Below are 16,558 nucleotides of genomic sequence, written 5' to 3'. Positions count from 1 at the left end.
TTGTCTCTTATTTACAACTTAATTTGTTGTTGATGTAGAGTACACTGAGCATAAGGAGAATGAATAAAGTGACAGATTCAGGACACATTATTCAAATGAGGATATGAAAGCTGTCGGCCTACAGCTGCAGCCTCCCTCATTCTACAGAATATGGGGACCTCCTGGTTCTGTGTGTGTGTGTGTGTGTGCTTCTGTGTGTGCGTCTGTGTCTGTGTGTGGGTTTTAAGTAATTGTTTGCAACAACTTGATGTTGTGTTAATCATCTGTAACTTTTTAAAACATAGATTGGGTTTTGATGATGATAATGACACGCATGGTATCATTATCCAAGGAGCTTGATAAACATTACATTAGCTGAGATGAGTTTATTAGGGTTGGGTGCTCATCCCCCCACCCTCTCCTGCCCACCCCCCCCATACGTCCAAGTTCTTCCCTCTGCCATGGAGAACCCAAGAGCTGCCAAAATGTGCTCGTCCCCCCCACGGCTCCCCTCTCCGCAGTGTGTTTTGTGCCTGAGTGGCTTCACTGGCCCCTTTTGCAGGCCAGCCCATTTCAGCCTCCCTGGCTGGTGTTTTATTTGGCCTTATGAGAAAAGTTCTGTTTCCTCTCCTGTTTACTTTTGAATCTCGTATCAACCTCAGCCTTTTATCTTTCTCCTTCCCTGGCTGAGCTCCTTAAGGGGAAGGCATGTCTCCCCCTCATTCAGTGTCAGCAGACGGGGCAGAATGGGGAGGCAGAGAAAGGCAGTATCTTAAATGGCTGGTTAAGAATCATTAGGCACAAGGAAGGCCGAGTGAAAGGGTTTGGACCTTGAGGGAGACATCTAAAACTGACAAACTGAAGGGCATTTGCCAGCCGGCTGAGGACCGGCCAGCTTCTAGAGCTAGTTCTTCCAGGGAATCCTCCCAACACTTGAGTTCTAGGCAAAGGAGAGAAATGTTAGTTGTGCACACGTGCGTGTGCATGTGTGCATAGGTGTCCGTTACTGCCTTGACGCCTCCTGGTGCAATGACCTGCAGTGTTGTGATATAATAATGACAGTCTCTTATATAATTTATACAGTACCTTTCATCCGGAAGGAGGCCAAAGGGCTTTACAAACTGCATACAGAGGGATCACGCACCTACCATTGCAATGCAGCCACCCGGAGAGGGGAAAGTAGCAGCCATGCTGAACCAGCAACAGCCCCCAACAGTGGATGTAAATGTTAGAAGCAGTCACGTGTTTGCATGTGTGGTGGCTGGAAGGGCCAGGGTGGGAGAGATTGTTGATTTGTAGTTTTATAAATACTAGGGCGTGTAAACCGACCAGAAATCCTTCCCATTCCTTTGAATACATCTAGTAATTCAGCTTTGCAAATAATCACTCAGTCTATGTAAATAACAATTAAATACCTGGGTGACTATTTCATTTTTAAAAAAAGCACTAATATTCAGATTATAGATTCTATCCATACTCAATCCAGACTGGGAGAGTAGGCAGCTAAAGTATACGGGAGTCTGGTTCACTCCCAATTATCCACTCTAATGGAGGGGAAACAGTAGGGCATATAATGCAAAGCAGAAAATCACCAAAGGTCATTTCTCTTTTATTCTGGGGATGAATTATACATTTTTAACTTTCATAGTTGTGTTTTTTCTTTGGCTAGTAATAAATGAATTTGTATTCCTGGAGCTTTCACTAATGATCATGGAAAGTCATGCATAGAAAGGGAAGGATAGTCCAGGCAAGGTGTTCCAGAACCTTTCTAGGAAGCAATGGCAGGCTTTTCTTGGATCTCTTTAATATGAAGGAGAATCCAGACTTGAATGTTAATGATGCATATACTCATAACACATGTGTGTGTATGTTATGGTTTATATATATTTGTAGTGTGTTTGTATGTATATTATATACACATATCTCTATCTGGATGTAGATATATAAATGTGGATACTTATTTGCAAGGCTGAAATAACTAGAGATTCTCTATCTATGAATATACTCTCTGTGAATATTTGTTTCAGTCCCGATTCAAGAAACCGCAGGATCGAGAGCATCCTAAAAATTGGAGAAGAGACCTTAGGGTTTATGAGAAATGAAACCCTGCATCCTGTATCTTGAAAAAGACATATTCCTGTGTCTATGCACCAAGTAATACTTGTTACAATGGCACAAGCATATTCTTGTTTGTGGCCATGTACCATGAGGAGAAAATTCCTAATTCTAGCAAAATGCACCTTTCTAAATCATAAAGTCACTTCATTTCAAATAGTGCTCGGAAGTTTGTTTTACAAATAAAAACAAAACAAAACAAAACAGTATGAGCGGAAAATATTTTGTTTCATGAATAAGGTGTAGCCTACGTGTCCATCCAAGACACAGCTGGGGGACAGTGCTAGACTGAGTTAATCCTCCCTCCAGCCAGCTCCGGAAGATGGGCCCAGCCAGGGCAAGGCTCCCTCCCTGGTATTTTTCCTTAGGAACAGATACCCTGCATCAGTCTCCACACATGACCTCTGGGAAGGAAGCGAAGGCTTTTCAATTACCTTGGAAAGAAAGAGTAGGAGGAAATGCTATACAATTCTGAGATGTTGGCTTGGTGAGAGAAATTCTCCTATAGCGATGATATATAACCAGGGCTGTCTCAGTTTAACTCCCAGAGTAAGACTCTAAACAAAGTTCCGTATTCTCATAGAGACTCCAGCTTAATTCCCTCACCACAACAGTTAGCCAGACAAAAAGCTCAGCTCATCAGGGCTTCAGATCCTTTCAGAAGGGCAGGGGGGCACATGAGACAGAGGCTGAGAACCGATGGAGCCCCCCCCCACCCCATGGCCCCGCATCTTCCCGGGCACTCCTGGGTGCTGATTTAAATGTATAAATTAATAACTCTTAGGCCACTAAGTACAACAGATTCGGTGTCATCTTAGCTTTGAAGAACAGACGCTCACAGCGTTTTCAAGCCGGCGGTGCTAAATGATGTATCTCAGTCCCTCCACCCCTTGAGTCAACTGCCGCCTGGCCAGATTAAGGTGTCAGATTGATTTGTTTTATACATCTTTTGACCATGCTCACTGAATATTTAGGAAGTTTCTTCAGCCCATATTGAGGCTGAGATGTCCCGTGGGAAGCATTAATCAAAGTCACAGAGCCCCGTCCACTGTGGAAACACAGCCTCTTTATTGTGGCGATTAGTTTCTGCAGTAACACATTAACACACTACAGAGCTTTCCGTGATGGAACAATTGATCCTTTTCTCGTAAGCCACTACAGAATGGGGGGACATTAACTCTTTAAAGCTGAACACTTCTTCTCCCCCAAGATGAATCTCTGGAAAAGAGGGGGGGTGCGTTCTGCCTCCGCTCACGTCACCAGCGGCGAAAACCGGACAAATTTCAGTCCCCCGCCTGGTGGAGGCGAACCCTGTTCTTCAAGCTGTTGTGCTGGTCATTTCACTTGTCTCGTGTTTGGGGCGTCTGTTGTTTTTGCCCATTCTTCCTCTCTGGTATTTCCATTCTCTAACAATAAGCTTTAAATCTCCCTTTATGTCCCATTTCTAAATAATGGCAAGTGCACTTACTTTTTTGTCCCTCCCCATTAGGTCATTCATGACCATTCTAGAAAAAAAACACCCTTCTATTTTTTTCCCCTACAGTACTCTTGTCCATATGAGACAATGTCTTGTAACAATGCAGAAGCCTAATCTCCATGTCAAAGCAATTTTCATTCCCCAGTGCACAGCCTGCTATCATTTTGTAATGTTTTGTTTCTTATTCTAAAAGAATTAAAAAGGAACAGTAAGCCGTCACGGGGGCCTGTAGTCCTTATCTCAGTGTCTGGAAATTTGGACAGTGTATTTTACTGCTGAGATAAAATGGAAAGAACTCCAAGTTCAGCAAATCGTAATGGGTTTAAGTTCTATTGAAATCGGCAACCAGAAGATCAGATAACGGGGGTCCTTCAGTTGTCTTTTTAATCGGGTTCCCCGCAAGGCTGAATAGAGACAGAGCAGACACACAGAGTAAAAATATAATTCTTGGATAGGTTAAGTACATGTTTGAACTCTTGCAAGCAGAAGCGATTTGCTGATGACTTAATCATTTTCTGGTCAATTATCTGTAAGGGCCCTTGCAACTCCACGGCAATTATGATGCAAGTTGGCCTTTTGGGAGAAACACCAGTCTCCCTGCTTCTGTTTCCTTGTCCCTTCCATTCTCGGCCATAAATTTTCATTCATTTATTATCTTTGCTGGTAGAGAAACAACTTTCTGTGCAGTAGTTACAGCCCCAGTGCACACTTTAGCTGTCATCTTGTTGGAGTCTGGGTGTTCTCATGGCCAATGTTTGATAAGTGGTCTTTGTTGATTTTTGATGAATGTACATCTTTTTCTGGGGACCCAGGGAAGGGAATGCCTGTGATGACAAAAGGCAGGGGGTTGTCTGTCAGCCTGCCTGATAGAAAGCTATGGATTTATTGGTTTTGACTTGGCAAGTTGAGATGCATCTGTCCTTTACACGAGCAGAGGACTATCAATAAGCTTGGTATCATTTGCAGTGAATCCAGGAAGACATCACCATGTGAAAGGTCATCGGGAAACCTTGGTAAACAAAGTTTAAAGCCTAATCATGTTGTGTTGTGGTAATCTGGCATTTAAAAAATGTAATAAAGATTCTGTCTATGCCGTCTGTGGACCGTGTCTTAACCACGCCTCCCAAACTGCATAGACTGCAATGGAAGGGGCCATGGGTCCTCTCCAATGCTGGTGGTAGGAAGTGTATGAGCAGGTATGGAGGTCTGACCAGACGGCATCTAACATGAGCACCCTGTGCAGACATTAAGTGGAATGATAGCCAATGGCCATGAAGATGCCCCATTACCAAAAAATAAGCAAATGCCAGATTCTTCCCCTTTTGTGTAGAAGCCATTTTCCAGCATTGTATGAGGTTGTCATGTGGTGACACAAATTCTCTTAAAAAAAAAATTCATGCTAGTGGTGAAGTCACGTGACTCACCATCTCTGGCACTCGAATGTAACAACTTCCCAGGGTTCTATGGCTTGAACGAATTTCCATAAGAAGTATACAAATGCAATTTGTTCTACTGAAAGATGAAGAACAATGTTTCAAAGAAGACATTCAGCTTCAGGAAAATCAGATTTAGAATGTGAGTTTCCATTTGAAAGGTGGAGGGTTGGGATGCAGCCTCCATTGTTGGCAAGCTTTATAATAATATCCCAGAAGTGTATCATTGCTGTTGCCTCTCTTGTCACCATTTTGGTGGAATTAAAAACATACCTTTCCATGGAAGGCAGGGAGGGGAGTTTTAAAGATGCTTCAAATGCTTAAAGAATGAATGAAGAAAATGGCAACGTTCTTACTCTTTTTCAACATTTAAATTTTAACAGTTCAACAGATGCATTACCTCTCAGCTCATCAAGTGGTTTAGCAACTTCCGCGAGTTTTACTACATTCAGATGGAGAAGTACGCGCGTCAAGCCATCAACGATGGGGTCACCAGTACCGAGGAGCTGTCTATAACCAGAGACTGTGAGCTGTACAGGGCTCTGAACATGCACTACAACAAAGCAAATGACTTTGAGGTAGGAACTCATCTTTATTTTTGGTCATCTCCTCTCTTGTTAAAAAAAAAAAAAAATTAACTTTCTTTACAAATGCCCCCAGATCTGTTTTTTGCCTTGGTGTCTCACAGAAGCGTTCCCCCAAATAGGGCAAGAGGTAGGGCGGCAATGAGGAGCCCCCATGGGGTCCAGACAGAGTCCTAGGAGCTGACCCACTTGTGTTTCCTCTCCTGTTCCCCGGCTCTGCTGCTTTGTGTGGAAGACCCACATGGCCACAGTAGAGGGAACTGGAGACTCCAAGGAAAATGGCAGCGAGGAACACACACAGAGTGATTCCCTTTCCAGAGAAGAGGTCCCTCCCCTAATGGGCCTTTTTCATATTTAGGTTCTGGCACGTGGACTGAGCTGACATATGCTGTGTTCAATGATAGCTGCAAAAGTTGCTTTCCTTAAAAGTCTAGAAATATTGATGGAGGAGTGATTCTGCGGTTTCTAACATTAATCAGCGTTCATTTCCTTTACAGCAGAAACGGTATGGGAAATCTACTTAAGTATGTATTATAAGTGTTCTCGACGCCTTTTTTTTTGTTCGTTTCTGTTTTTGCCCTTTGTGGAGGAGAGCCTCGTATGTTCATTTTGCATACGTGCAGCTTCGCCAGCATGCTGCCCTTCGTTCATACAGCCTTACACACTCTGGTGTGTCTACGACAGGCGTGTTCTAGATACACACGAAGCAGTGTAGACGATCCCCAGAAAGCAGTGTCTGTGCAGCGTGGAGAGATGTGTGGCTGTGAGTAAGGCATTTCTTTGCTGGCTGATGTGGTGCCTTAGCAAGCATTTTTCATCGCAGCATGATGGCACCCCATGAGACAGCACTAGCGAATCTCCCAGTACCCACAAAGGCATTTTGCTGAGCCCTGCCGGCTGAGACAACAACGGTTAGAGGTGAGACTGTGACCAGGGTTCTGCAGGCTGAACCCCCTGATGATGAGAGTAGACAGGCTGTGGCTTGACAGAGTTGGTCCTTTTCTTGTATTATCTTGTGGGTAGAAATGTTTTCTCCCATATCTGCTTGTACAGGGACCTTATGTTAATATCCTTGCTTTCCTTACATAGATAGTTACCCCAGAACGCCCAGGAAGTTCTCAACGTCGAAGGAGAGAGGGGCAGCTTGTCAATAACGACCTGACCCTGCTGCCCTCTCTCCTTGTCTTTTTCTCTGGGGGCCCTTCTCCCAGTGGTATTAGCAGTGCAGATCAGTCTGGGTGACTTATAAAGACCTGAATGTGAAAGCTTAGCAGCAGGGAAGTCATGGTTTTTCCTTGAAAACCATTTCAAGCGTTGAATGGTTGCACAGCCAGCCACCAATTTCTCTTTGCTATCCAAGACCAATATATTTTTCTGGCCAAATGGGTTCTAAGCAAAGTTTTTCTTTGGCTGAACACATTAAAAGTGAGGCTCCTTCTTGCACTTACTGTTTCAGTCTTTTAAAGTCTCTGTTGTCACAGAGCAGAGGTTTACTGTATTGACAGAACACTGGTGGATTTCTTCTAAAGCTGAAGAGTATGACTATGGCTAAACATTTTAAAGAAATCTGATTAAGAGGCTTCATTTCTCCCCTTCCCCCTTTCTGATGAGTCTATTGCTGTCAACTTTCAGCTGAGAGAATTCAGCAGTGTGCTGGGGACCTGGTCACACTTCACAATGCTCAGTGTTCATTTGGCAGCAGGCGCCAAGCTTCGTAGAAGAACTGCCCAAGGTGCATGGGATGGTTTCTGCACTTTTGCTGAGTAACCTACTCAAGAGAACAAATCCTCACAGTGCCCATTAGGATTTTGTAGGGTGGTTTAAGACCTTACCTGGTTGATTTTAATCCCCTACTCAATGCGAGGGCCAAAATGAACAGGGGATGGCTGGCATCAAGAGGTACCTGACAAACTGCTCCATTTAGCATCATCTAAACCCTCCTTTAATATGATTAACATCTGATATTCCTCTCTCTGTGAGCCATATCTGCTTCCAGCCAGGCCACCTCTCCTTTATCTGCACTGTCTATTTTAAGACCGCTTCAGCGCAAAGAGTATGGGGCCCAGGGAGCAATTTTGTCACTTCTCATGTGACTTCAGACAAGTTATTGGACTATTCTGGGCCTTATTCCTCCTTTAGTAAAAACTAGGCTTGTTCTGGAAATGCAGTAAGAACGAAGCAGGAGCATGGACTCTGCCCTGCCCCCTCCACTCTGATGCTCACACGCACCTGTGTACACACAGACGTGCACCCACTGCCCCACAGGGTCCTGACATCATGAAATAACTTTTCATTTAGCTTCTCAGTTTGGGGCCTTTACTAACAAAAGCTTCAGATAAGACAATCCTTCTTTTCTGTGCCTTTGTGCATGGAGGTCAGTGCTTAAGTGAGATGCTTAAAAAGCCACTGGTCTTATCATTGTCGCTGTCCCACTGTGGGCCGTGGCTGCCAGCCAGAAGCGGACCCAGCACCTCAAGCGGATACCTCCACTGATACTGTGTGCACTGCTTGACTTTTGCCTCTAAGTTTCTCCTCTGCAAGATCAAGTCAAATGAATCTGTAGTCTAATCCAAGCAAGAGAAGAAGATGGCAAAATAGAGAACCGTACACCTTGTTTCTTTGGAAATTTTTCAACAGAGGATGGTCCTGGTAGAGTGACTCTGAAGTTGTGTCTACCTGATGCTCAAAGAGCCAGTCAAGTCAGAGGAATATCTTAACCCAACTGAGTATTAGCAGGCCACAGAAGGAAACTGTCTTCTTGACTGCATTTTAAAATTTCTCCATCACTTCAACAGTGGTTTGTAGCAGCAATAAAATGACTGTTTATTATGTTCTGGGCACTCTTCTAAGAGTTCTACCAATATTAACTTATTTAATGGGAGCACTGATAATGATGTGAAGATTAGTGCAAGAAGAACTTCAGTTTGTCTAAAACTTTATGCTGGTTTTAAAGTAGTTCTAAATGGGTGGGGCTGGGAAGGTGGAGTCAGAGAGGAGAGCAGGGTGTGAGGGTGAGTGAGGCAAATAAATGCTTTCTCTCCTTCGCTGCCACTTCTTCCTTCCTCCCTTCTCTCCTCCTGCCCATGTCTTTTTTTTCCAGCCTTCTGCTTCATCTCTCTCTGTCATAGCTTGCTGGTGGCACCTCTGTCACTGCTTAGCACCCTCCCCCTCCAGCCCCGGCTGCTGATGGCTCTCCAGGCTAGAGTGGCTGCTGACCTCTGGCCTACAGGAAAAGAAAGCAGATGGGGAAGGTTTATCACTAGTGCAGAGGGAGTGGCCTGACTCTCCTCTCCTGGACCCCGCGTTTCCTGGCCTGCAGGAGTCAGGACCTTCTCCGTGACAGGAGAGTTTGCTCTGCCTTTTGTATCAGTTTACACACTCGCCAAGATTCTTGGCACGGCACTCAGACTTGGGGTGGTGAGAGCTTGAGAAGACCCAGAGGAGGTGGAAGAAGGCGCTGAAGGGGGCGGGGGTATGAACCACGCTTTCAGCTTGTGCTCAAGGGAAGAAAGTTGGCTACGGGGCCGGGGTCGGGCATCTCGCTCCCAACGGGAGCCTGCGAAGGTGTGCGTGTTCAGTGACAGGCTGTATCTTTCACTCCCGCGTCTCATATTTAGTGAGGTTGGCAACAATCAATTTGTCTTTCCAGGTGTTATGGTATATACTTCCATGCCTCGTTCTCAATTCTCTTGGAAGAGCTTCCAGAATTGGTTTTTATGGGGAGGGAAAGGCTTGGGATTCCTTCCCAGTCTTTAAATCACACTGATACCTCTGACTTTAGGGGCACAGGAGTTGGATTTTTTGACTTCCATGTTGCCCTCACAGCTGTGGCCAGGAAAGAAGGTAATGTCAATCTCCAATTCCGCTGTCAGTTTGCAAGGCGGGTTTGCGTGTTTTTGGAAAGAACTCAACTAAGGCAAGCAATCCATTTAAGTCACCAAGGTTAAATTCACTGCTTAAGGACTGGGAAGACATCCACTCTGGTTTGACTGCAGCAGGCTGACCACTGTATATGGGGCTACTGAGAAAGGCAGAACGGCCCTGAGGTTGGGGGTCTGGGATGGTCTCCGTGTAGGCTGAGAAGAGGGTGTGGTCGACACCTTCACCCAGGCTGATCCTTCTGAGTGGAGGGGCCTATGCATTGGATTGTTGTTTTTTTGTTTCCCTCTCTGCTGTGGCAGGAAAGAAAGCAATGCTCGCTGTCCGTTTGCAAGGCCGCACTGAGCGCTCCTTCTCACTCTCCAGTTCCACAAGCTAGGTCTTCCCCCACTGTGGTCAGCCAGGCGTCCTGCACAGGCCGTCCGTGGCTGGCCAGTTCACTGTGGGCCAGGTCCAAATGCCCAGAAAGAGTGACTGACTTCCTTTGCCCTCAATTAAGACCCAGGGCTTTGGATGGAAGGCTGAGAAACAGATAGAAAGGAGAACTTGATTCATTGATTAGCGGACTTGTAAGTGCCATTCCCTAAGATACTAATAACTCACGGGGCAGAAGCTCCATCGTGGAACCTGTGGTTTGGCTTTTTCCTAGGTGCCACATGACCGGCAGGAAGGGGACCTCTGCGGGTCTCTTTCTGTGTTTCCTCGCTTTCCTCTTAGAAAATGAAAAGGCAGCAGTCCTCACTTCCAACCCCCTCACCCACCCAAACACATGACACTCCCGTACTCGGACTGAATCTGTTCTCTCCACCATGCCCACCCCATTCCCAACCCACTCCCGCGTTCGACTACAACACACATTTAAGAAGATGTAACACATTTGGACGTCTTTCATTCGCTTTGTCATCTCTTTACAGAAAAATGAGGACAGGTGGATTTAGGAAGCGCTTCCCTCTGCTCCAAATAGATACTTAAATATGAGTGATCATTTGGAAAACTGGCGCACGAGTGAAACCCTTTTACGGCTGTTGCAGTCTTTTGGCCTCAGAGCCGCTGCACCGTTTAAATGATCGCACGGCACACTCTTGGTGGGTGGCGAGGAGGAAAAGAAACCTTTACCATTTCCTTCCCTGCCAGTCCCACCATTGACAAGCCAAATTGATCTTTTAAGAGACTAAATGAATGTTCTCTCAATATATGTACGCACATGGCTGTCTGGGAACATATTCCTTCTACAGAATGATTGCCTAGAATTTGAAGGAGGGAGCAGTAAAGACTGAACAGGGGGTTGCGGGGGCGGGGGGAGGGGGGAGGGCAGAGGTAAAATCGCGTGCCTGAAGCTTCATTTTTGCCCCGCTGTCCTTTTGGGATTCAAGGTGTTGATCGGTATAATGAAGCGGGCCGATTGATTTATCATCTATTTGGTAATGTCATTGCATTTTTAGCTCCCTGTGTCTTTTTTGTCATTGGGTTACATTCAAGCACAGTCAGATCAACTTTAAAACCTCCTTACTCCACAGCTTTATTAGTTACAGCATTCCATGACCTTTCTCCACATTCTTAAAGGAAAAGATACAGCGTAATGTCGCTTTACTTTGCTTATTGTCCTTTGTCGGGGTGAACAAAGCATTTTCTACAGTGGCTATAGCACATAATTATACAGCTTTCAATGGCAGTGTCTTGGCACATATCAAAGTTCAGAGGAGCCTTTAGAAAAAAAAAGATGTTTTGTGGCAGCCTAGGGAGGGTCTCATCTTTCCTTCAGAAAATAGTTCAAGGCTCTTCTGTCAAGCTTCCCTACTTAGAGCTTTTTCTCCTCCTGCTTCATAAAGTTTAAAGCGGATTCAGTGGAGTTCTATGATCTATTTCCTTTGAAAGATTGTTCCTCAGCACAGAGAGGCCCTTTGACTTCAAGAGTTCACAGATTCATGTCTTTAGGTATCATATGTCTGACCTTATCAGTTACTCCATTTAATGTCGGAGAAAAAGTCTCAACTCTTTGTGTTTGTCTGTTTTGCCTCTGTGAAATGATTTGGTGAAAAGACCATCCTTTTTAACACACCACTGAGAGGCCGTTTCTGCTGCAACCTACCCTGTGGCTTTTCTCTCTTTAAAAAAAAAAAAAAAATTGTCCTTGTGTTTTGTGTATGGATGAGTTCACAGTGAGAATAGAATTATACAAGGGCAGGCGCACACACAAAAAAAAATCTTTCGCTTTCCTCCCTCACCTCCCCCCCTCCATGATCTATTGGCTCTCTTGGTGGCTGTACCCCAACAGGCGAAGCCATTTAGCAAACACAGAGGTGGCAGCCGCGGTGCTGGGACGGCAGTGGGTTGTCCCTTGCTTCGACCTACCCCTAAGGCCTTGGTAATTAATTGTCCTTCAGAGAGGAGGAAAGTTCAGAGACAGAGTGTGGAGTGATGGCCATTGTCTGACACTCCGTCCTCCTCGCCTCGCCTCTTTCTCTTCGTCCCACAAAAGGTTATCAATAGGAGAAAGGGAGCAATCCTCCGCTGAGAGCTGCTGGTGGTGGCTGGAGCGGTCAGCTGGGGTGGGGTCACGGTATGCGGCCCCTCCTGGACGGAATGTCTGCAGAAGTTCCATCGACCTTTTGAAAGCCAGCCTGTTTATTTCGCCCAGATTAAACAAACTCATTTCTCGGACCCAAAGCGCGTTCAAAAGTTGGTGTTCCCTTTTCACGTGGCAGATGACATTTTTAATCAAATTTCCTCATTTCCTCACCCCACTCCACCCCCACCCCGGGATTTTAGTTCCCTTTAACCCTTGGGTTCTTTTTCAGCCCTAGGGCAGACCATGGAAGGATGATTCACTCATTTCCCTTAACTACCTCCATGGACATTTGCAAGGATTTCTGCAGACATTCTTTTTGGTGAAGCACAGGACTTTGGTTCTTGAAAGTAGCTTATCCCAGTTTTAAAAGATTGTTTCACCTTCACTAATTGCCTCAAGCCAATCTTCAGGGCTATTTGGTAACGTGACATAAAACAAATACAATCTGTTCCCCACCCTCCCCCTTCACCCTCCGCCCTTCTGGCTGAGACACAAAATAAAGATGCACTGTCAGACAGCGATTTGAAAAGTAAAGGGAGAAGAGAGCGATGAATGGTTATTATAGTACTGTCCCTGTTAAATAGAGTGAAGCCAAGACAACAAATGGAATCCAAGGAGCAGTTGAACTAGCACATTAGGAAGGCTTCAGATCACTTTGCTGGGGTGTTCACGGCGACCTCCAGGCTTAGAGAACATCTCTGTGTCCCTCAGAGTAGTGTCTCCTGGAGAACGGGGCCTACAGGACAGCCAGAGGCAATTCTGTCCCCGCTGCTCTTTGAAGACACTTTCACAACAGACCCTTTGGTATTTAAAGAGAACCTGTATCTGGAAGTTGACACAACTAATACAGTCATACCAAAAAGGAGGGGGTCATAAAAAATTAAAGTTATTCTTATGAATCTTTCATTAGAAGCAATGAAAAGGGACACTAGTGGAGCCTAAGTCCTTTGTGTGGCAGGCCCTTCTTCCGGCCTCTGGGCTATTGTTCTTTCAGCTCCTCAAACAGACTTTCACTTTCCAACTGACAAAAGTCACTTAAAAGCCAGACAGCTGTACTAACACACCCACCTTACGGGGCAGGGGCCACGGCAGGTGACAAGGGGCCAGCTGAGGGACCTCGTTCAGACGGACGGGGGCGGCTTCCTCTGGCCTTCGCACGGCTTTCGTCCTCACTCGGAGGTGGACCACTCCCTGCTCGTGTGTGCTTCCCCCACCGGGCTCCCCAGAGTATCTCTTACGTTTTCTTTGCAGCAGGAAACACGGACAGCCATGCTAATATTCAGACCTCAGTTTGTCCATCTGGGATCAGGTTCACGGAAGTTGGAGGACAGAACTTAGCAGAAGGCAGGGGGAATTTGACTCAAAACCCGCTCCTTCCATCTCTCCCCTTCCTTCTGTTTTTTCAGTCTTTTCCAGCCCAGTCCGCATCTCTCAGAGGCTTTTCGGATTTCTGTTGCCTCATCTGGGATTGGATGAAAAGCAGGCACCAATGGTGGGAACGAGCCTCACTTTAGGATGTGAGTTTCGGCTCGAGAGAGGCAGGCAGGGAGTTGTGCCTGCGTCCCAGGCCTGAGGGCGGCAGCCGCCGTGGGCCCCGGCGAGGCCTCCCTGTGTGTGTATTACGGCCCCCCCTCCCCTGTCACCTTGTGTACAGTCTGGTCTGTGACACTGATGGTGATTATGTCATTATTTTGCTCTGGGGGCCCTGGCACATCTGCAGAACCCAAGCACATCTTCTTTGTTGCGCTGGCAATCGTCCCACACCGCAAATGCTTCATTAGCCCTGCTGGCGGCCTCCTTGCCAGACGCGAGTGCCCAAATCCAGGCTTCTTTCTGCTCCGTTCTTTTGTGTGGCTGATGATCGAGGATTCATCTTCCTGGTTCTTCCCCATTTCCCTCGACTTCTGAACTCCAGATGTCCCAGTATCCTTGCCCAAAGCCCTGGAGAGCGCACAGTGAGAAGCAAGGTGCCTTTTTACTTACCCCGTCCCCACCCCTTACCACCTTCCTCCTTTTCCCTTCCCTGCAGGGAGCGTGACTGAGTCGCTCCCCAACGGGATGACGAACGTTTTCAAACTTGAAATTTGAAAAGATATCCAGGGATGACCCCCAGTTTTTGATGGTTGTTAGGGTTATGATGAGGAGTTATTAGATATTGCCTTTAGATTTATGCCTTTCCCCTCCAGCCCCACCTCTCCCCGCCCCTGCCCTCTCCTTGGCTTTTTTGTTGCCTTCTGCACATTGCCACACTTTACCAGTTTTCAGAAAGCAGTCTAAAATGTGAGTACAGAAAATATTCTGCGTGCCTGGCCGAGCACGTTATAGTCATCTGAAGGTTGCTTTTCTCTGGATGGAATCTTCGTCTCCACTCTGCCCCCTACCAAAATCCCCTGCCCCCTCCTTCTGCTGTCATACCACCCCCCCCCAGCCCCCAACAATGACCTATTATGAGATATTGAAAGTGACTAATGCTTGGCTGTTTTGGAAACAGAGCTAAAACATTTCTCTCAAGTTTTATTCTATATATTTGACAGAGCCACAGCTTTTGTTAAGGTGTGCTGATTTCTATGTCAACCGCAGTAAATTTTAGAGCTTAATATCTTGGGCTGTGATGGGTACTACGTAATTGGTATGTTTAATTTCCCCTTAAATGTGAATTAATTGTTCTGGGTTAGCATATTATGAGCAGCTTCTCCAATAGAGAGTTTAACCAATTTATCCCCCAGCTACAGCAACGTAAGATGTTTCAAATGTCTCTATGATCAAACAAAACATAGATTTTTAGTTTTAAGGTCTACCAAAAGGAGTAAGTTCATATTTTTATGGGAATCATGACCAGATCGTTGTCCGGAATTCTAATCTAGAATCCTAGGACAAAGACCCTGGTAAGGATGAAAGGAAACCCCCTTCCAGGAATGAGTTGCCATTTTGTACTAGGCTTCTGAGCTTCCCCATCACTGAGTCCTGTCCCGAATTTTAGGAACAAGCCAGCTGACGAAGTGAAGAGTTTGGCCTGATCAGTAGGCCCCGAGCCCTGGGCAGGGAGCATGTCAAGAGAGGCAGGTACCTGTCATTGACTGAATCATTTTCAAAAGACGCAGGATGTCCCCATAACATTCCTAATCTCCCATTATCATTACGGTTTTTTATCACCCCTGGGTTTATTTAAACCTTTGTCAAATCTAACTCCATTCTCAGAGTACACCGCTCCTCAAGATAATAATTCTCTCAATGTATTGCCTGCTGTGAAAATAGTATCTTCTTTTTATGGCTGTTAAGGTGATTTCCCTGGAACTCCAGAGGGATAGCCCTGGTTAGAATGTCCTGGGATTTATCAGCAGGACTGTGGCCATATTCTCCATTTCCTTTCTGATTTCATAGACTTTGATCATTGCTCCCTCTTAATCTTCATCTCTCCAGATTAAGGAGCTCTAATCCTTTTTAAAAGTCTAATCTCATACAGTAAGTGGGCTGCCCCTGATCATTTTAGCTGCCCTTCCGTAATGCGCTTCCGGCAGGACCGTATTTTCCTGAGGGACAGTCACAATCACAGGACAAAGGGGCAGCCCACACCACGGTTTTGGTGATTCTGCCTCATACGTCTCCAGTGGGACTTTTCTGATTGCCCTGGAAGTTTGTCCTCACAAGTTGGATTTCTTGAGTAGCATCTCGGTAGCACTTACTGGTTAAAATGATCCTGTGAGACCAATTTATGAGACTCTTAGCAAGTATCCTGGCAAATCCGATTGTGTCTAGGGAGCACATCCAACCAAATAAAAAGCGCACAGATCCACTCTGCCGTGCACATGTTTTTAGTGTTTTTGTAGGTAAAGCACTGGAGTGGTAACCATCATGAAGACACAGCCTTAGTCTGAGTCTATAAAAATGCTGACTAAGGCAAGAAAACTCTGGTCTCTATATTTTTCTCAAGCAGGAAGCAAAATGCTCACTTAGAAGTAGGTAGGTGTTATTTTATATAGAGGATTGAAATCTTAAAAGAGGATTCTTTGGGGAGAGTCTTTCCAATGTCGGTGGTCCTGGACTAATAAAAGTGTAGAACTTGAGAGCCCCTGGGATCGTGCCACTTTCCAGCAGTGAAACCTTAGCAAGTGTCTTACCCTCTCTGTGCCTGCCTCAGTGTCCTCATATGTAAAATGGGGGAAGTGACAGCCCCTACCTCATAGAGTTGTCTTGAGAATCCAATGAGCGTACATGAATATTATTAGCACAAAGACAGTGCTATATAAGCATTTGCTTGTACTCATTTGTAGAGCCGAATAAAAGTTACCTTGTCCCCGCTGTCTGTCGCCCAACCACCGCATCATTTCCTGCTGACCCTAAATAGGAAAAAACAAAAAACAAAAACAAACAGAAGGACACACTGGGAGTTCTCATCAGAACTGGGACAAAGAGTTGATGCAAAACTGGTTTTGAAAAGAGAAAGTGATTCCTCGCACCTCAAGTGTGCCTATGCAGGTGACAGCAGCCTGGAGCAGCTCTGGGCTTCTGGAGTCACAGGTTC

General features: G+C 45.7%; 1 protein-coding gene across 6 annotated transcripts in view; it reads left to right on the top strand.

Moving 5' to 3' along the window:
• Positions 1-16,558, top strand: part of PROX1 (prospero homeobox 1) — a 52,921-nt gene that overhangs the window by 18,104 nt on the left and 18,259 nt on the right. For all 6 annotated transcript variants that reach the window (XM_074351821.1, XM_074351826.1, XM_074351824.1 and 3 more), the window contains exon 4: positions 5,388-5,582. In XM_074351821.1, the coding sequence (XP_074207922.1) occupies positions 5,388-5,582 (195 nt within the window). The remainder of the gene's footprint in view (positions 1-5,387; positions 5,583-16,558) is intronic.

The sequence above is a fragment of the Camelus bactrianus genome, chromosome 23, assembly GCF_048773025.1.
Source record: "Camelus bactrianus isolate YW-2024 breed Bactrian camel chromosome 23, ASM4877302v1, whole genome shotgun sequence".
NCBI classification, from domain to species: Eukaryota; Metazoa; Chordata; class Mammalia; order Artiodactyla; family Camelidae; genus Camelus; species Camelus bactrianus.
The sequence above is the reverse complement of the archived record's forward strand: the minus strand, read 5'-3'. Positions and strand labels throughout refer to the sequence as shown.